Consider the following 20025-nt stretch of genomic DNA (forward strand, 5'->3'; position numbering starts at 1 on the left):
ATATTTTTTCAAAACATCCAATTTCCGTTGTACTTAATTTTTCTCTTACTTTTACCATATTACATCTATTGACTCTGGAAGTTGCAAAATCATACTTATTTGTTTGTTATTTCAAACGGAAAATAAAAACTGTGTTTTCCTCACTGCGCATGCGCAGAAGGATTAGCATCTGAAACTTTTTCTATTACCTTGAAGACCTTGATTGACTACGTTTGGTCGAGGGGTTATTATACAAATAAACGCAATTTTATTAATGCATGGTGTCATCCTATGGTAGGCCTGGTTGGGGCTGATGTTGCAGTCCTATGGAATATTGAAGGTACGTTTGTTGGATTGATAACTTGAAGTTGTTTCGTTTTGTATGGCTTGGGAGTTGACCATTAGCCCACAATTTACGTCTTTGTTCATTTGAGGCTGCCACATGGATGCAAGGCTAAGATACCTAGGCTTGTTTAGTGTTTAAGTTGATAAGGTTTTGAATTTTATAAAGAATGATGTCTGTCCCCTGCATATTGGACATCTTGAAGCTGAGATATAAGCAAAAGATTGAGGCTACAAGCCTGAGCTCTGTTCGCACCCCGTTTATTTATCAGCAGGCTGCGACCATGCTGCTACTGCTTGGCTCCTCATTGGTCAAATTCAAGTGGTCTGTTCGTTAGACCAATGAGAGGCCTAGCCGCACCAGCAATAACTTCCTTATATGGGGAAAACTGACAGCACGCTGATATAAGAACAGCGAGCGAACAGGGCCCAGGTTTTCAATGAAATTGCATTGTGTTTGTGAATGAGTCTTGTTTGCTTTTTGTGGCTCATTCATCTAAATATAATGCTACTGCATCTACATCAATTCATGGCATTGGACTCTTTGTCTGGAATACAAACCTTGGTATCTATCTATCTATCCCTTGAACTATCTTTATCCATGTATCTAGTATTTAGAATGTGAAGCTGAAGTATGGCAATGCTGCTGATATCTTGTCATTGAGGGCACTCAGCCAGGGCATGTTGCAGTGCAAATTTTATGTGGTGCAGTAGTAATGTAATTTGTCGGGAGCATCATAAACTCCATTTTGTCACTGCTAAACTGATGTGTTAACTGCTGGCATAGCTGATAGCAATGTCTAAGAAAATGATATTCAGGAGGGGTAGGGGCAGTGAGAGAAAGTTGATCTATATAGCAGTTTTTCTCATGATAAAAAATAATTATTTAGATAATAGTGGAATTAGTGGACTTTGTTAGGTGCAGGCTGGTGCATATTTCCTTTCCTGCCTGGTGGGTGTGGGCTGCTTAGGACTTGTTACCATTCTTGATGCTGCTTGTTGACTCTTCTTCCATGCTTTGCAGTCTGGCCTGGTGGTGTGGTAGAAGCCAGAATCAGCAGTATTTTAATATACTGGCTGGACTGAGCTGTACTTGCTATGATTGCAAGCAGAAACAATGTCTTAGTGCTGCACTTGCAGTTTTTTCAATTGCTCAGAGATGCCTTGTGACAGGACCTAGTGCCTACTGGATGGCTGAGGGTGGCATCTCAGTTATCCTAGATTGAGGTGTTATGGTGTATAAATGATCAATTCACCTGGTGAATTCATTATTATGTGTCTGCCAAATACCACTATCACAAATTAAATGTTAAGTTGATGTTTTTTTCAGTGCACTAGGCATATATAGGTATATTATTACCCCTAAAGAAAGATGCTGTTAATACTAAACAGTTGGCAAAGCTTATTAAAACATGTGTATAGAAAACATGTAGCTGTTCAAAAATTGAATTGAATTGTTATTGTTTCAAAATGTTCCTTACCAAGTTTTATCTATTTCCAGGTTGTCATCAGTTAGTAGTTCAACAGTTGGTGTCATCAGTTGGTCATAGAGAAGATCATGAATACTCTGCCCTCCTTGTGGCTTTTAAGCAGTAGAAGGAAAAGTTGAAGATGGAATTACAAACCTGGAATTATATAATCAAATGACTCAAGGATTTTCTATTTTGTTTTATACTTATAATTAGTAGACAATATTGTGTGTGATAAACTTGATCAAATTTTTAATGACTGTTGTGATCTATGAAGAAATCCTGGAAGGAAGATGAGAGAGGAATGATGGTACAGGTGCGGGGTGACTTGTAAAGCAATTGGACTGCAAGTTGTGTGAAGAGATTGGGAACAAGTTAAAGGAGCCATGGTTTTGACTGGATTATTTTTCCTTGTCATACTACCAGCAGTAGCTCAAGGTAAGTTCATTATTAGTTGAAACATTTTGTTAGTAATGTTAGTAACCTTTTCATTTTGCTTTGGGTTCAGCTTATTTCATCTGAGCAATAACTCCATTTTTCAAATGATTTCAATTTTTCTTTTGACTTGAACTGTTTTTAACATGACGTTTGTTATGTTTATATGTCCTGTGTATGACCTGAAGTAAAAATTTGCCAGTGTGATTGGTGATTCTCTTCTCTATTCTCCCTTCTCTCTGCTTCTCCCCTCATCCCCATTCCCCCTCTCTGACTCCACTGACCGCCCGGCCGTCTGTGCGCACCGCAGGCACGCTGGGCGGCTCTCCGGTGCCGACCCGTCCGCTGCTGGTCCGCCAGCCCGATGACGTGGTGGTGGACGCCGAGCGCCCGGCAGCACTGCACTGCCAGCCGCCAGAGGGTGCCTCGGTGGCCTGGCGTCACGGCGGCCTGCTCCTTAGCCCGTCACCGGACAGGTGTGTGCGCCATAAACTGAACTGAACTGCCCGACCGCCGACCGGATTCGTTACGGTACTGATCTGTGGTATGGAGTGGGAGAACGGTAACGCGATGGAGTTTAGGGCAAGACGATGGAATTCAGGGCAAGACTAGAGTTCATGGTATCTTTACAGAAGCAGCTCTGTTCCCGTCGGTTGTGCACAGAATTGCAGCATTGCTATTGCTCGCTGTCATGAGCCAGGGATGCACTCAGACCAGAGGATGTAGTGCTCAGCCGTTCAGGTGCGTGTGTTAGTCCTTCCCGATGTATGTGCTTAGCCCCTGACCTCCGTTCTCGGCTGTGTTTCAGGACCCAGTCGGTGAACGGCTCGTTGCACTTTGTCTCAGTGCAGCCGGCCGACGAGGGTGACTACCAGTGTCAGGTGACGCTGCCAGGGGGCGGCATTCTGCTCAGCAGGAGGGCCTCGCTGCAGCTGGCAGGTACGGTGTCCTACTTCTCGCTCAGCAGGGCTTAGATGATTCTCACAACCCTGCGTCTGTGGTGACAAACGCTCAGTCTATGAACCGTGGTCATTGATCCGAGCACTGCTAATCTATTGGTGTCTTTCTCGATGAATGTGCCCCTGGGAAACAGCTGCCGGTTGCCCCTCTGTGCCGCGCTCGGTCTCCGTCTGACGCCGTCCGCCCGTCCCGTTACAGAGCTGGAATCGGCCGGCGGCCGGGCGGCCCAGCAGACCGTGTTCCTCGGTCAGACGGCGCGGCTCGAGTGTGGCGTGCGCGGTCGGCCGGCACCCTCCATCTCCTGGCTCAAGGATGACCAGCCGCTGCAGCTGGACACGTCACGGATGACGGTGCTGCCGTCGGGCGCGCTCGAGCTCGACCACGCGCAGATGTTCGACCAGGCCGACTACGTGTGTCGGGCGGAGAACGAGCGCGGCTTCGTGCTCGGCCCGCGGGTCCGGCTGGGGATCAACACAAACTATGGTGAGTCGCCCGCGGCCGAGTGTGTGCGTGCGCCGTGAGAGCAGTAGCGGGAGGCCTGAGGTGGTCTGAAGTGCAAGCTACGTGTGCTACCATATTACTGCGGGCCACGGTTCGTAAAGAGCTCTGACCCGATCATGACAATGATTTTTCGCGTGTATCTGGCAGAATAGGTCTTCATCGTCATTGCAGAATATCCGTAGAGCTACATAATCCAGTAATGTGTGCCCGGGAAGCATTCCATTGAACCGCTGCCTGTGATATGTGTCCTGCTTGCCGCCCTGTCGTCCTGTAACATGCGTCTTGCCCTTTCTGCCGCCCTGTCGTTCCATCCTGTCTGTCCCGCAGCTGGCCTGCCGCCTGACTGTCTTGTTCTGACCTCTGCCATGTCTGGTCCTCCTCCCCTGTCTTCGATGCCCTATCTGACCGCCAATGACCTCTCTCACCCACTGCAGACGAGGCTTCCGAGCAGGCGGCGCCGACGTTTGTCGCCCGTCCGGCCGACACCGAGGCCCTCCGAGGCGATAATGTGACGCTGGAGTGCGCCGCCAACGGCAACCCGCGGCCACAGGTCACCTGGCTCAAGGACGGCAACACCATCAACATGTCGTAAGTGCGCCTGGCCGTCACTCTGTCAATGAGATGAGCCTGCTGTTGGTCAGCTGACTGACGCACGGCTTCCACATATCCTTGGGGTTCGTAACTCGTGTGCTTTCAATATATGTGTCTGCGTCCAAATGTCTGTGTTTACTAATATGAGTTGTTTATTATTTTTGTATGATGTCCTTCAACCAGGTAAAATAAGTCATCATGTGCTAGTTTCCACGACAATAAGTGTGTTACCATTCCAAGAGAGTTAAAGGGACCCTCCCACCTTCAAAAAAGTTAATGAATTGGCATGAAAGTGATGTCCCTTGGTTCAGAAAGAGCGAAAACGAATATCTACCAAATTTCACCGAAAAATATTCACTGGATTTCAAGATATTAGGCTTTTACTTTTGTTTACTTTTTGGGATCTCCCCTGTTACTAGCGACTTTATTTGGAAGCAATAATTTGGCAGCCTTAACCCGCGAGTTGCTGGGGGAGGGCGTTAAACGCCCCCACTTTTTTCGCCGTGCCATAGCATAAAAACGGCGCGCCGCGGGCGCGCCAAATTTTGGGTACCTGTAGGGAATTGATTGAAGTTTATTGTGACAAAGTTTCAAAAAAATCGGTCGGAAAATTTTTGAGATATCGAGATTTTAGTGACGTCATGATTTCTGAGTTTTCGACCAAAAACGGCATATGTTCAAAAAAATCATATAAAATCACAGAATAGACATACAGACATGCCGTAAACGCCATTAGACTGCCAATACCATGATCAATCAAATGGCTATCTTCGATTATTGATTATCGTTCCGCATTTTCCATAATCTTAAACTGAATCTTGGCAATTTTTCGTGACTACTTCACGACCATGATACATGAATTTATTAAATTGAACTTTTTGAGCCAAACACGTACACATATGATAAAATGAATGTCACCATCGTGTTCTACGCCCCAAATTACCTATAAAACATGTGTCACAGGCTGCGAATATCAGTTTTGATTTTCGGGTATATGTGCCTACCCGGTTGACCTGACCTTGACCCTGACCTATGCTTGACTGACCCCTACATGGAGCTGACACTCTTGTAGGCCTTATAAGATGGATTGTGCACCGTTTTGACAGAGTTCATTGCGAAAGGCGCCCATTGCGAAGTCCTGAAGTCCATGCTACTGAAAGCCCGATTTCAGGTGTTTGACCTGACCTTGACCCGACCTGTGACCTCAAAATTCAACTTTAAAGTACTCATCTGAAGCGTCTCGTCGCGCTCTTTCGTTTGCCGCCTCGTGCGTTTCGCTGCGCCTATTGGTTCTCGAGTTATCGGCTGGGGGTGTTTAACGCCCCCCCCCCCCCCCAGCAAACGGTGGGTGGCGAAATACCCCAGCAACTGCCGGGTTAAAGTGCGGCAGACGTTGCGCGCAAAGCAGCGTATACCACCACGTGTTAACGATGGTTTTAATCTAAGATTTAAAAATCGTTAGATCTCCGCTGACGTCACAAATTCTAAGGGGGCATTCCAATGCATTAGCCCCTTAGAATCCGAAAACTGCAAGTTTGAAATTCCATATCTTCGAATTAAAGCATTTTTCGATGTTGTGAGTGCCCAAACCGGTATTTGCAGGCCATGGCCACCAATTTGGCTATCTCAACTCAAAACTAATGTTAAGGTGGGAGTGTCCCTTTAAGCGATTGTTTCGCGTATCTGCCAACCCCTGTTCGTTCTGCCGTGCTGTCTGTCCGTTCCCAAGCCTCAATCGTCTCGGCTGACGCGCCTGTGACCGGCGGCAGGTACCTGGACCGGCGCTTTTTCCGCGTCGGAGTCAGCAGCCTTCAGATCGTCGATGTACGAGAGGAGGACTCTGGATCCTACCAGTGTCGGATCTACAACTCTGCGGACTCCGATGATGCCAGCGCGCGGCTCATCGTCAAAGGTTGGTGATCGGAGCTGGACCGTCTGAAAGGCTGTGCCGGTAATGGGCTAACGACAGTAACTGAAGATGTGTATTATTAGACCAGTAGGACTGTTTGTGTTACATCTGATGACTGATGAGTGAATATGGATGCTCTAATAGTGATATGTGTGTATTGTAAGGCTCCTTTACTTTGTATTATGTAAGCTCCTCTGTAACTCGCCTAGTCCCTCCGGAGGTCATCGTGCGACTGTAAGTGACGCTAGTGATCGTTTCGCGTCTCCAGCTCCGCCAGAGTTCGTGGTGCGGCCCAGTCCGACATCAGCCGCCGAAAAGGAGGACGTGGAGCTGACCTGCGAGGCGCGCGGTTCGCCGACACCGACCATCACCTGGACTAAGGACGGCGAGCGACTGCATAACTCAAACTACTTCCAGGTGAGCAGACTGTGTCTTCAGCTGTGGTGGGGGTAAACAGTTCGTTTAAGCCTCCTGTATTTTAAGCTGCCAGCGCTGACCATGTTGGTCAGCGTTCTAGTTCTGTCATAGTTCTGTCACCCATGTTGGACTCGCTATGCGTGTAATCTAAGCCACAATCTCACGCCATTTATCTTCGTCCCTCAGTTGGCGGACGGCGGCCGGCGACTGCGAATTCTCGGCTTGGTGCCGCGTGACGCCGGTATCTACCAGTGTTTCGCGTCCAACGACGCCGGTAACATCCAGACGGCGGCGCGGCTGTCCGTTAGGGACATGGGTAAGACGTCGACTGAGACTGCGCTGCAATATTGTACTGCTCATTTTGATGAAGGACGTCTGAGCATTAAATATTTGGGTGATCTATAGATCATATTCTCTTGATTTCACTTTATCCGTTTTGTTGTGAAACCGGTCAGATTTTTGCAACTGCCCAAATGATCGAACATTCATGGTATTTTGGGAGGAGCTTTTTTCAACTTGGACGAAGAGCGGCAATGTGTGTGACTGTGTTTCTAGCTGAACATACGTGACCATTCCATATCGCTGAAGTGTGTCTCCATCCCTCGCCTCCCCACACCTGACGCCGGCTCTGACGCTGCAGACTCCGACGGCCGTACCCTGAACGGCGGCGGTGCGGGAGCGGCCGCGCCCGGAGACGACTCCGACGGCACAGCAGCCTCTGCTCCTCGCGGCTTCAACGCCAGTTCGGTGGGCTCCCGGGAGATGACGCTGGTCTGGCGGGAGCCACTGAGCAGCTCTGGCGCCGTCACCGGCTACTCGGTGGTCTACCGCGAACAGGGCTCGGACAGGTGAGCGGCGTGGGTGGGACTGGTGACTCGCCGGAACATGATGGCGTTTGTTCTTTGGCCGGAACGGTCAGCTGACATCGTCAGCCCTCGATCTTCAAGAGGCCTGTGGTTTTCTTATGTGTTTCGGCAATGGTGGGGATGTGAACTGAGTCAGCATTTCGCTCTAATTGAGTTAAGTTGGCTATGTTAAATTAGCTCAAATTAAATTAGCTCAATTTAACTAACTTAATTGAGCTGAATGAAAGAGAAAATGTCTACATTCTCTACAAACCAACGCACCTCCGATTGACCCCACCGTTTGTCTCTGTCCGGCAGGGAGCGAGTCCAGAACACGTCCGCCGGCTCGTCGGCGCCCAGTGTGCAGCTGCACGGCCTCCAGCCGGACACCGAGTACGAGCTGAGCGTACGCGCGCTGCTGGGCGCCGCCGGCGGCCGGCCGTCGCCGCCGCTGCTGCTGCGCACGCGGCCCGAGCGGACGGTGCCGGCGGCGCCCGGCCGACTCCGGCTGACCGCCGTCGGAGCCACCCGGCTGCTGGCGCGCTGGGAGCCTGTCGAGCCGCCGCCCGACGGATACACCCTCTACTTGACCCAGGTTAGTGGGCTGGGTGACGTTACATGGACAGACACTCCTAACTTTTTCACTTTTGCCTTTGCGACGATACCTAGCTCTGTAGTGACCGCTGAAACGAGTTCTGCAGACTCTGAAGGACATAGTACACGGATCGAAAAGTGTGCTGTGCCACTTAAGACCCATTGTCGTGCGTTATAGGCAGGTATCGCTGATGAACATGGCCACAATTGGCTACATCCCGGCCTGTCGTATGATTTTTTTTTTTTTAGACATGCATTATAATGTGGGCCTATCGGTGAGGATCTGTCTGTGACCCGTTACTTCGTTCCCCGTCGTACCAACAGTCTGGCGGCGATGGGACGCGAACCTTCAACACCACGGCCACGGAGCTACTGGTGGGTGAGCTGCGCAAGTTTACCGTCTACCGAGCCCGCGTGGCTGCCCTGGGCCCGGCCGGCGTCGGCCCGAGCTCCGCCGAGCAGAGCGCTACGACCTGGAGCGACGTGCCCTCCGAGACTCCGCAGAACGTCACCGTCCAGACGGACAGCGATACGGTACGTACGGCGACACCTGGCAGCGCCGGGGTGGGGGCCACTTGATGCTGCCGACACTATAACACTTAGCTTGTATGCTACCGATACGGAGGTAAACCGATGTAGGTAATGAAAATTGACAAACTAAGGGAGTTGCGGTATAATGCGTCCTGCCATAAAAAGAGTTGTATTTGTATCTGACGTGTAACTCAACTGTCCATAGTCAAAGGTCAGCGCATCCGTACCGAGCTAAAAACTTTATCAGACCTTTGTTTTCTGGCATAACCTCAGCTAACTTTAAACCGACTCTCTGTGTCTGGCAGAGCGTGGTGCTGCACTGGCAGCCGCCGCCCCCTGAGCAGCGGAACGGTCACATCACCGGCTACAAGATCCGCTACAAGCTGCAGTCGGGCGGCGGCGGCCAGCGGGCGCAGACGGTCGTCACGGACGCCAGTCGACGCACCCACACACTCACCGGCCTGAAGAAGGATGCCGAGTACCTGGTGAAGATGGCCGCGCTGACAGTGAACGGCACGGGCCCGTACACGCGCTGGCACGCGGCGCAGACCTTCCACCGACTGCAGGTGGAGACGACCGTACCCGACCAGCCGGCGAGCCTCAGAGGTAGGGGCGCATCTACACACACTGTCAGGCAGACGTCGTGGTCCAGGCGTGGTCCCCCGATGGACATGATTCTCGCACGTTATTGCGTCGATCTATGTGAAAATCCTTTACCGTTATACAGACGTTTATGGTCACGATTTAAACACCGTCTCGGAAGGCGGCTGTTGACATTTTTTGGATATTCGATATTATAGTATGTTTACCTCGCAAATTACTGCTTCGGGATGTTCACGGGATGATCGTGTATGTGGGTCTCTGCCTCTGGGCTCGATTGTTTGGTGAGGCCGTCACCATTTCCGTGACTGTGACCGTGCCTGCGCCCGCCTCCAGCCCGTCCCACGGAGACCACCATCACCGTGCTCTGGTCGCCGCCGCTCAACGACAACATCCGTGTGCGCGGCTACAAGATCGGCTGGGGCCGCGGTGTGCCCGACACCTACACGGAGCTGATCGACGCCGAGCGGCAGCGCTTCTACGTCATCGACGGACTCGGTGAGTAGGCCGCCGGTCTTCGGATCACTGGGTGACTGAGGTCGGGTCGCCGATGACCTGGTCACTTGTCAGTTAGGACCGGGTCACTTGGGTCTTGTCAATTAGGATCGGACAGCCAGGTCACTGGATCAATTGTAAGCCAGGCCACCGGGTCCTTGTCCGTTTGGGCTTGGAAACGTGTCAGCCAGCCACGCCCTTAGGCTTTGAGGTCGGTAGCGAGCCAGGTCACTTAGGTTACTTTTTAGCCATGTTACGGTGTCCAACAATCAGTCAGGGTCGTATCATTGCTGCGCCGTGTTCAGATCATGGCTGACCAGTCAGGGCCACGGTGCTGTTTAAATCACGTTGATGTCGCGCTCACTAACCGTCTCCTCTCTGCCCTGCATCAATAGAGCCACACAACGAGTACGTGGTATCGCTGCGCGCGGTGAACGCGGCCGGACCGGGTCTGCCCATTTACGAGACGCTGTGGACGCGCGATCGTCCGGCCGACGCCCGGCCGCTGGTCATACCGACCGGCCTGAAGGTGACAGAGGTCACCGACTCGACTGCCTCGCTCGAGTTCACCGACCGTTCGCTGCCGTCACAGGTTCGTGCCGAGACGTCCATCCGCGCGGTAACACGTGCTTCAGTTAGTTACTATACGTTGGGGCTAGAATCGTGTGTGCGCGTAATGCGAATATGTGCGTTTGTCTGCATGCTTTCTTTCTTACACGGTCAGTAGTACCTATGCATATGTTAATTAAGGAGTGTACGAACGGATTGCGTTTGTTTTCTTCTTGTAATTTTGTTAAGAAAATAATAGTTTAAGAATCTTCCTATGGCATGTTGCGCAAACCTACAGCTAATTCCTGGCATTCATCGAGACCTTGCCAGATACCTGGTCTTACTCGCCATCGTCCGTATCTTCGTGAGCGTCACGTCACGGGACCTGGAGCCTGTTGTGTGGCGCGGCCCGTCACCGACTCGCCGTGACAGTGACGGCGCTGCTGCCCGGCGCCGGCCCCGTCCCCGGGACACCGCGGCTCCCTCGCTCACCGGCCACATTTGCCGCGGGGCATGAGAGAGGGACGGAGTCGGCCGACGCTGGTGGTGTCCCTCCGAGACCCTGCACGTCCAGCCACGGTGGCGCGGGACAGGTGCGCCGGCCGTTATCCGGCACACGTACTGACCCGCCTCGGCTCCGAGCTGTCAGCTCCTCGGGCGCGGACGCCGGCCTGACAGGTCTGGCCGCTCCGGCTCCGGGCAGCTCCCCTCCGTCCGGTCGGCGGACACACCGCGGTCGGCGGTCTCACCACCGTCAGCGGGGCTCCAGGGGTGGCGCCTGGCGGCCGGCGGACCGGCGCTCGGGCCTCATGCTGGCGGGGCTCAACGTGCAGTCACTGAAACCGAAGGTGCTGGAACTGCGACAGGAGCTGGCACGAAATAGATACGATGTCATTGTTTTGACGGAAACATGGATGCGACCCAACACTCCGAACCGGCTTATTAACCTACCCGGCTTCGTCATTCACCGGCGCGATCGACCGGACGGGTCCGGCTACGGTGGCGTAGCAATAGTCACCAGTGAGACTATGAGCTACCGCGAGCTCCCCCAGCCGAGCCCCGGTGACAACAGCAAGCTTGAGTCGCTGTGGGCTGTTGTGGTGACGGGCAGCGGGCGCCGGTTCATTCTGGCCGCCATCTACCGGCCGCCGCGGCGTACGGTGGCCGCGCTCGAGGCGGACTTTAGTGACTTGGAGCGACAGTACCAGGCCGCTGTGCTCAGTCACCCCGGACTGCCAGTCATCGTCACCGGAGACCTGAACTGTGACATGCTATCCCCCGCCGCTGAACCACCGGGCCGGCGACTGAGTGAATTTATGTCGGATTTTCATTTGTCCCAGGTGATTGATTGCCCTACTTATTCGTCTGGTTCTCTGCTCGATGTTATTCTGGTGAGCAGCAGGGAGATTGTCTCGCGGGCCGGCACGCGCACCTGCCACTTTAGCCCTCACTCGTTCGTGAGAGCCGAGTTAGCGTTACCGCGTCCTGACAGGAAGCCGGTTACCGTCGAGTGCCGCGGGATACAGCGTATCGATGAGCTCGCCTTCTGCTGTGACTTGTCGGCCGCTGATTGGTCCCCTGTGTACCAGACCGACAGCACAGCCGAACAGTGGCAACATTTCCTGGACGCATTTACACCAGTGCTTGACAGTCACGCACCGATGAAAAGGGTCAAGATCCACAACCCGACCGCGCCGCCAGTGTCTGATGACACGAAGCAGCTCATGGCTACTCGGCGGCGTGCGCTGCGTGACGGCGACACCGAGCTCTACCGCGAGGTGAATCGGCAAGTCAAGGCGTCAATCCGCCGTGACAGTCGAGAGCACATCAACAACAAGATCAGGGAACAAGGCCCCCGCTCTACGTGGCGCAACCTACGGTCAGTGGTCGCTGGCAAGAAATCACAGGCAGTGCTCCCGTCTGTTGGGGCAGACGAGATGAACTCGTACTTTGTCCAGGTCGGGCCGCGGGTGGTGCGGGAGCGAGACGGTGACCGCGTAGTACCGTGCCGGCTGCCGCGTGTGGGCTCGTGCGGGTTCACAGTCCGGCCTGTGGACATCGATATGCTGCGCAGGGTGGTGTTCTCCATGCGAGGCACCTCTGCGTGTGGACTCGACGGGGTGTCGATCAAGATAGTTAAGCTGTGTTTTGATGTGATTGGTCCGATCTTACAACATGTTATTAACAACTGTCTGACCCGAAACGACTTCCCTGGCTCTTGGAAGCATTCTGTGGTGCGACCCATTTTCAAGTCAGGTGACCCGACTTTGCCGGCCAATTATAGGCCGATATCGCTTGTGCCCGTCATCGCCAAGATCACTGAGCGGATCGTCCAGCGTCAGCTCCATTATTACCTCTCTAGCAACTTTCTTCTCTCGGACAGTCAACATGGATTTCGGCCCAACCATTCGACTGCTTCCGCTCTTATTAACGTCTCCGATAGTATACTCTCAGCCATGGACAACAGCGAAATTTCTCTCCTGTGTCTCATTGACCTAAGTAAATGCTTTGATATCATCAACCATTCTAAATTACTTGACAAGCTCCAACTACTTGGGATTGACGCTGGATGGTTCCGCTCATATCTTGAGGGCCACACACAGAGTGTATGCATCAGTGATGGTAGGGGTCACCGCGTACTCTCCAAGTCACTGCCAAACCATGTTGGTGTGTTCCAAGGCTCGGCCCTCGGGCCTTTGTTGTTCACTTGCTTTGCGAACGACATGAGCCTGCATGCCCTTGATGCGCGTATCGTTCAGTACGCTGACGATACGCAGGTGCTCGTCAGTGGCCGTAGGACAGCGATGAGCGACACAGTGACTAGAATGGAGACGACCCTGGCAGCCCTCAGTGACTGGTTTGCGGCCAATGGGTTGAAAGTCAATGCCACCAAGACTGAATTGATTGCGTTTGGCAGCCGGCAGAGCATGCGCAACCTGCCTGACATAAATGTAAGATTTAGAGACGCCGTCTTGAAACCGTGTCAAAAGGTCAAGAATCTGGGCGTGACCTTCGATTCTTACCTCACCTGGGATGACCATGTTGCTGCCATTGTTGGTAAATGTTTCGGAGCGCTGATAGGATTGAGCCAGGTGCGCCACTACATACCAGAGGAAACGATTGTGACGCTTGTGACTGCCCTTGTTCTCTCACATGTGCGGTACTGCCTGCCCGTTTACGGGAACTGCTCGAAAGGGAACCTCGCACGACTTGATAAGGTCATTAATTTTGCCGCAAGGGTTGTGTCTGGCCGTCGCAAATATGACCACGTGGCTGATGTAAGGGACGCGCTGGGGTGGCTCTCGGCTGGTGACCTATCGTCGTACGATACGCTGGTGCTACTGCACAAGGTTATCCGAACGGGCGAGCCAGCTGACATTGCCGCTATGTTTCGCCGAAATGAGGAGATGCGCGAGCGAGCGACTAGACGGGATAGCAGGCTGTGGCTACCTGGCATCCACACAGAGGCGGGGCGTCGAAGGTTCAGCTACCGTGCAGCCATGCAGTACAACGCTCTGCCCAGTGATTTTCCGGACATGTCAACAAACAAGTTCAAATCATCGCTCAAACGTCGCTTTCAACACTGATTTAGGCTTATGCATATGGGTTGCATGTATGTCAGCTGAAATCTATTCATGCATAGCCATGCGTTTTGGTGAGTTTTGTGTGATATGTTGAGTGTGATGTCTTTTTGTTCCATTCTCATATGACGCGGGAGCGTAATAGCCACAACTACCTGTGGATGCCCCCCAGATGTAAATACAATACAATACAATAATTATCTCATTTGAAACCACTTGTTGTGTCGGGATCGATTCTAACTCGACGGTCCGTCCCGCGCCTTTGGCAGGATGAGCCGGCGGACGGCCGTCAGTACCGGGTGCGGTACAGTACCCAGGCCAACCCGGACCGGTACCGGTACCAGAACGCTACCGGACTGAGCTGCCGAGTGGAGGGACTGCGGCCGGCCACCACCTACGAGTTCTCCGTGCAGACCGTCAAGGTAGGCGGGTGTGACTGACTGACTGACGGCGAATGGAAGCTGCTGACATTTGGGCTCACTTACTGTGAAGTAGAGAATATACTTTTTCTGACTCACATACCGCAAAGGGAAGTCGTTGCATGTTCTGACACCCTGACATAAAGAAGGGGCAAGGCTGTTCATTTTTTTTTCAGCGTTAATTTGTAGCTTGTGGAATAATTTGTAGACTGTTGCGGTTGTCAGACAGCCTCAGGCAGTTTATTTGACCACTGAGCACCACGGCCCTGAGGAGCTTGCCTTGGGATGAAATATGAATGCATTTAGTGTGATGACGGAACAATCCATGCGGCGTGCTGTGTCGCTAACTGAGGCTCACCTCTGCTGCAGGGTCACCGCGAGTCGGACTGGTCGCTAGTGGTGGAGAACCGCACCCGGGAGGCGCCGCCGTCGTCCCCGCCGCGCGACCTCACCATCGTGCAGTCGGAGGAGAACCCGGCCATCATCAACCTGAGCTGGCAGCCGCCGCGCGCGCCCAACGGGCCCATCGACGGTACGGGCCGCGCAGAGCAGCGCAGGGCAGAGGCTTGCTAAAGCTTTATTAATTTTTTATTCATTCATTATATTGTTCACCGGGACTTCGAGCTTTATATATGACTGATGTTTTTGACTCTAAGACTGGTTAAAAGTGCATCCAAATGTCAGTAACCCCTCTTACCTTTGACTTAGGACTGCAAGTGTTCCATGCACACACTCTGACCCAGCCAGTGTCATACAAAGGGTAAGTCCCCAAATTTGGTAAACTCGTTCAATAAAAATTGGTAGGTCTATGTATTTTATGACTCGGTCAGACGGTGTTTGACGCCCCGTTCGGCCGGCAGGCTACGTGATCCTGTACACGACGGACCGCTCGCTGCCGGACCGCGAGTGGCGGGTGCACCCAGTGGTTGGTGACCGGATGACGACCACCATCACCGGCCTGACGCCCTCCACCCACTACTGGTTCCGCATCCAGGCCCGCAACGGCGCCGGCACCGGGCCCATCTCCCGCGCAGAGAAACTGCTCACCAGCTCAGGTACTGAGACGGGAGTCACGTGGCTGGTCAGTGGTCGCAGCTTCTCTTCGTATGTTTGCAGGCTGGGCTTTCTATGGAATGGTATTTGTCTTTATGTTATTGAATTTGTTTTGAACATTTGTGTCGGCATGTAGTTATTTTGTTGTGTGCTTTTTCAAACCTCCACAGTTTTAATAGATTATGTGAATGTTTCATTATACATTAATTTTTCCTCTGCCTATCTATGTTCGTTCTGTTTGCTTGTTTTACACACATTCCCGTTTGCCTGTGCTTTGTTGCCTTGCTTTGTTGACCGCCTTGGTATTGCTTTTCGTAGACCCTGGCTACAGCCTCACGCGACAAAAGGCTGGTGAGTATTTCAACCCCGTTTTCCGTTTTTTTTTTGTCACATAAATGTTGGTTACGCTGCAGACATCTGTTTTGCCCTTTTCCCGACTGCTTCATGTCTTTTGCTCTATATCGCACATTTTTTTCATATTTCATTCATGTGCAGTCTGCAGACGCCGTGAATTTTCGGGTGCCGTGCTGTGTTGGGCCTGTCTGGCGTCCGTCAAACTATATAATGTCCGACCGTCCGACCGGGTTTCGTCCCTCCGTCTGATCTGACCGCATTCAGTTGACCGTCTGGTGTGCGTCCTTGCGTCTGCCTTTCCTTTTGATCTTCCGTCCGCCCATCCGTCCGTCTGACCGCCGTCGCTTGACCGTCTCCGTCCGTTCGTCCGTCCGCCCGTCCGTCCGTCCGTCCGTCCGTCCGCCGCCGGCTGACCGTCCGTCCGTCCGTCCGTCCGTCTGATTGTTCGTCTGACCAAGTGGCTCCCGTTCGTACGTTCGTCGGTCCGTTCGTCCGTCCGTTCGTCCGTCCGTCTGACCCGTCCGTCTGACCTTGTCCGTCTGACCGCCGCCGGCTGACCGTCGATCCGACTGTGAGGTGTCAATCTGTCCGTCCATCCGTCTGACCCCCTCCCCCCTCTGGCCGCCCTCGCAAAGGTGGTGGTCTCGGCGACAACCTGTTGTACGTCATCATCGCCTGCGCCGTGACACTGCTCCTGGTGGTGACCATAGTGGCCGTAGTGTGCCTCTGTAAACGACAGCCGGCCGGCCGGCTGGCCAACGACCGGCGCGGCCACAAGAGGTGGGCAGGGACGCGCAGTGGCGCCGGAGCGGGAGGCTTTGGTCTCTGCTGGGCACGGGGTGTTGTAAGATTTTATCACATCATGCCAGTCATGATACATGTTTTGAAGATGGTATCTATACGAAATGAAGCCTAGGCTGCTTAATTTGACGTACGAAATGAAGACTAGGCTGCTTAATTTGACGTAACGATAACGTGAAATTATGTATTTTTGCGTATCATTGGAGTCTTCCCTAAACAATGAACTTCAATGACTTCAAATATCCTGCTGCATGCAGACAAAGATAGAAATTGATGGAAAGACGATAATAATTCATACGCATCCATTGTGCAGTATCTCAACCTCCTACTCCCACTTCAAATTTTCCGTCGCATGTTTGCAGTAACAGCTACGTGAAGAGTCAGACGGAGATCGGCACGCCGGACCTGAAGCCGCCCGATCTGTGGATCCATCACGACCAGATGGAGCTGCGGCCGCTGGGCAAGCACCGCTCGGACAGCTGCGGTTCGCTGCGGCGGCCCTCGCCCGACTACGAGCCCGACGGGCGCGCCTACTCCTCCACACTGGACAGGAAGGAGCGCCTGCTGCGCGCTCAGTCGCCCGGCGCAGGAAAAGGTAGGCGGTGCCAGAGCGTTGTGGCTGGCTCCGAGGATGGTTGATGTTCGCTGCAGTGTTGTAGATGAGCTGTTGTGTCTGAGCCGATTTTTGTGTTTGGTATGAATGACGCTGGCTGGCTCGGGCTTGCCGGTGCTTGGTGTCGTTTGCCTGCTATTATCACGGTAAGCTGTCGCTGACTGTTAGATTTGCACACAGCTTGCAAAACGCTGCACTGTTTTGCATCGCCTTTATCTTGTCAGCTAGTCCCTCCAGCTAGCTGCCTTGCACCATAGCCGACTGCACACACTGCACACAACAGTCGACGTCCCAGCTTCTGTGCATCGTCCTCCTCCGACACGGGCCCAGGATGCTGTCGTTGATAAGGGTCAAGGTGCCCGCAATCCTGACCCCTCCCCCCTTCATCTGCCCGGAATCCACTTCCTATTCCGTCCATCTCACTGCACCCCTTATCACTGAGCTGTTGTGCACCATCCGCCTGCTCGGTACCGGCCCTTTGCTGTACTATTCGGTCGGACCGCACTGCACGTATCGCCTGTCTGCCTATCTGAGTGTCCGGTGCCTGCTGTAGTCGCGGGGAGCTGACCCAGGTCGCACTCCGCCCCGCCCCCCGCACAGGGTACGCTTACAGAGCCCGCAGCGAGGACCGGCTGAACGCACAGCTCCAGCGGCGCTCCTTTAAACCAAAGCCGATCGTTGTGCCCATTGATGTGGCGCAGAACGCGGATCGTGAGTACGGCCGGGTGCGGGATGTATGATCGGCGGAGCCACGGAACACCGTCTGCTAGAGTATTTGTCGGAAATCGTCTCATTCAATACTGGCTAAAAAAAAAAAAAATGGACTTGTTTTTATGTAATACCAATAATTAGTCACTTTTTGCTACACCGCATGTAAACTAATGCTTAGGTAATAAAGTTAGTGGTCAGATAGCGACCCTGATCTCAGTGACTGGCCTTCATTGGGCGCATCCGTGTAATGGATGCTGCCAGTCTGCCGCATTTTCCTAACAGACGGTATGTGCTAGGGTACTTGAAATGGATGCATCATTTGTTCTGGATATGCTTAAAGAATGCCCGGACTTCGCTAAATGTTGTGTTCACACAGCTTCAGCCTTTCGTTTGTTGTTGCCCCGCATGCAGTTTCCCTGCGTCCGCTTTCTTATGTTCCGGAGTAGGGGAGGGTAAGGGGGCTGCCGCTCTTTGCTGGCCGCTCGTATCGTGTGTCGCTATTGTCTCTCGGTGATTCTCCAGCGGCGTTTTCCCCCGTTCCAGCCGGTAGCTCGGCCACGGCCCTGGCGAACGGCACGGTGGAGACACGTCCCGTGTACCCGCGCACCCAGTTCAGCATCTCCCGGGCCGGTGTGGAGCCGCCGCCGCCGCCAGGTACCGCAGACATGTACCGCTCCTCAGTCAGCGGGCGGAGCGTACAGACGGCGTAAAGGCCGGTCGTTTGTGTTCTGCTTTTGTTTAAAGATAAGGCGCTCTCATGTCAAAATCACTGCAGGTTTGAAGTGATATCTTATTGACATAACTGGACCCCAGCGTGTTGGTATTTGAATAATCGTGACTGCTCTCAGTTTCCACACGCCATTACTTGTTTGTCGTCCTAAGTAAGCCATTCGATCCCCTCTGACCACAGTGTCCCTGTTTGGTACAGCGCCGTCGGCCCCGGAGAGCCACTACGGCGCCGGCCTGGGCCTGACGTCGGCCTCCTCGTCGGAGGCGGCCGGGCCGGCCGGTCTGCCGCCCGGCTACTCGGCTAGTTCGGCCAGCAGCATCGACTCCGGATCGCTGGGCAAGCGCGTGCCGCCGCCCACACACCCGCTCAAAAGCTTCGGCGTGCCGGCGCCGCCGCCGCCGCTGCCGGCCGGGCCGCGCGCGCTCGGCAGCCCCCTGAAGAGACCGTCGTTCGCCAGCTCGCCCCGGGCCAGCGACGGTCCGTGCAGTCGGGAGGAGATGCTGCCACTTCAGGTAAGAGCATTGGGGTGAGATTGATGAGAGACCGTATCAAAGTGCACCTTCAGTACCGCTGTATCCTGTCATGTCTGGATAATTGTATGCGGTTTCCACTTGAACTGAGCCCATCTCAGCGGGTTAGTCGCGTGGTTCCTGGGTTTTGCCCTTTTGATGCTTCGTCGCGCTGATTTTACAACTGGCTTACATAACAGCGCTTCAGTTACTTGCCTTTGGGGCGCCTTGTTTAACTCCTTTTTCCCAATTTTTTTTCCCCAGCCGTCCTACAGCACCGAGGAGCTGACGCAGGAGATGGCCAACCTGGAGGGTCTGATGAAGGATCTGAACGCCATCACCGCCTCCGAGTTCCAGTGCTAGTGGCGCCGCCCAATGAGGCAGCTACCGGCGACCGGCGCGGGCCCGCCGCGGCCCCAGGACTGAGCCGGCGCCGCACAGTGAGCGATAGTTGTGTTCCTTTTGAGTCATTATTTGTGCCAAAGGCAGCATTGTACCAAGTTTTCTTTTTGTAACGCTTTTTACGGAGTAGTGACACTGTACCGTTGCGGGGGATGGTGTGGACTATGTGGACGCGCGGCGGCGGGTCTGTCGTGCGCCCCGTGTGGACAATGTGGACTGGGCGCGCGCCCGGTGGACGGTCTTTTAGACCTCTGTCCCAGTGGACAGGTGTCTGTCGACTCCGGCAGTCAGCGACCAGCTCTGTACCTATTGTACATACAATATCGCATTCGGCGCACGTTTCCGTTCCGGCACCCCGCACAACGTAGCTTTGTCTGTAGTTGGAATCTCGCAAGACCGCCCGAGTACAATGTGTTTATGTATTTTCCTAGCGTTACGTTGGCCGTCCAGTGTTCCGCGTAACGCGTGTGCGCCCTACCACTTTCCCGTGACCTTTTTTATTATGCGTGGACACTGGCGCTGTTCCTGCACTGATTGCAACTTTGTCGTAATGTATTCTAATACATTTTATACTGCGCGTAACATTTGTGTTCACCTATGCTTTTGACCTCGCAATATGTTAACACCTTTTTGGC

The 20025-nt window shown here is 53.4% G+C and overlaps 1 protein-coding gene across 4 annotated transcripts; it reads left to right on the forward strand.

Moving 5' to 3' along the window:
* The first annotated feature begins 183 nt into the window (after nucleotides 1-183).
* On the forward strand, nucleotides 184-19972 carry LOC122391508 (neogenin-like). 4 transcript variants are annotated; one of them, XM_043385518.1, is made up of 25 exons: nucleotides 184-319; nucleotides 1823-2228; nucleotides 2536-2701; nucleotides 3034-3164; nucleotides 3384-3668; nucleotides 4121-4274; nucleotides 6047-6189; nucleotides 6455-6603; nucleotides 6790-6919; nucleotides 7244-7451; nucleotides 7767-8043; nucleotides 8367-8576; nucleotides 8879-9179; nucleotides 9510-9671; nucleotides 10064-10260; nucleotides 14068-14220; nucleotides 14587-14749; nucleotides 15078-15272; nucleotides 15589-15621; nucleotides 16260-16404; nucleotides 16788-17020; nucleotides 17639-17749; nucleotides 18293-18403; nucleotides 18678-18991; nucleotides 19253-19972. In XM_043385518.1, exons 2-25 carry the CDS (start codon nucleotides 2177-2179, stop codon nucleotides 19349-19351), a joined length of 4122 nt encoding a protein of 1373 aa, XP_043241453.1. In that variant the 5' UTR covers nucleotides 184-319; nucleotides 1823-2176; the 3' UTR covers nucleotides 19352-19972. The 4 variants fall into 4 exon arrangements, with proteins under 4 accessions (XP_043241453.1, XP_043241466.1, XP_043241460.1 ...); XM_043385531.1 differs by lacking the exon at nucleotides 17639-17749; XM_043385525.1 differs by lacking the exon at nucleotides 15589-15621.
* Nucleotides 19973-20025: the final 53 nt, after the last annotated feature.

Source organism: Amphibalanus amphitrite, unplaced genomic scaffold, assembly GCF_019059575.1.
Source record: "Amphibalanus amphitrite isolate SeventyFive unplaced genomic scaffold, NRLGWU_Aamphi_draft 000022F_arrow, whole genome shotgun sequence".
NCBI classification, from domain to species: Eukaryota; Metazoa; Arthropoda; class Thecostraca; order Balanomorpha; family Balanidae; genus Amphibalanus; species Amphibalanus amphitrite.

What these genes read in the sequence shown, in the direction of transcription:
- LOC122391508 (XM_043385518.1), top strand. Translation starts at nt 2,177, where the DNA reads ATGGTTTTGACTGGATTATTTTTCCTTGTCATACTACCAGCAGTAGCT. An exon ending in CGCGAACAGGGCTCGGACAG is followed by an intron (nt 7,452 to 7,766) that starts GTGAGCGGCGTG and finishes TCTGTCCGGCAG; the next exon opens with GGAGCGAGTCCAGAACACGT. An exon ending in GCCCAACGGGCCCATCGACG is followed by an intron (nt 14,750 to 15,077) that starts GTACGGGCCGCG and finishes TTCGGCCGGCAG; the next exon opens with GCTACGTGATCCTGTACACG.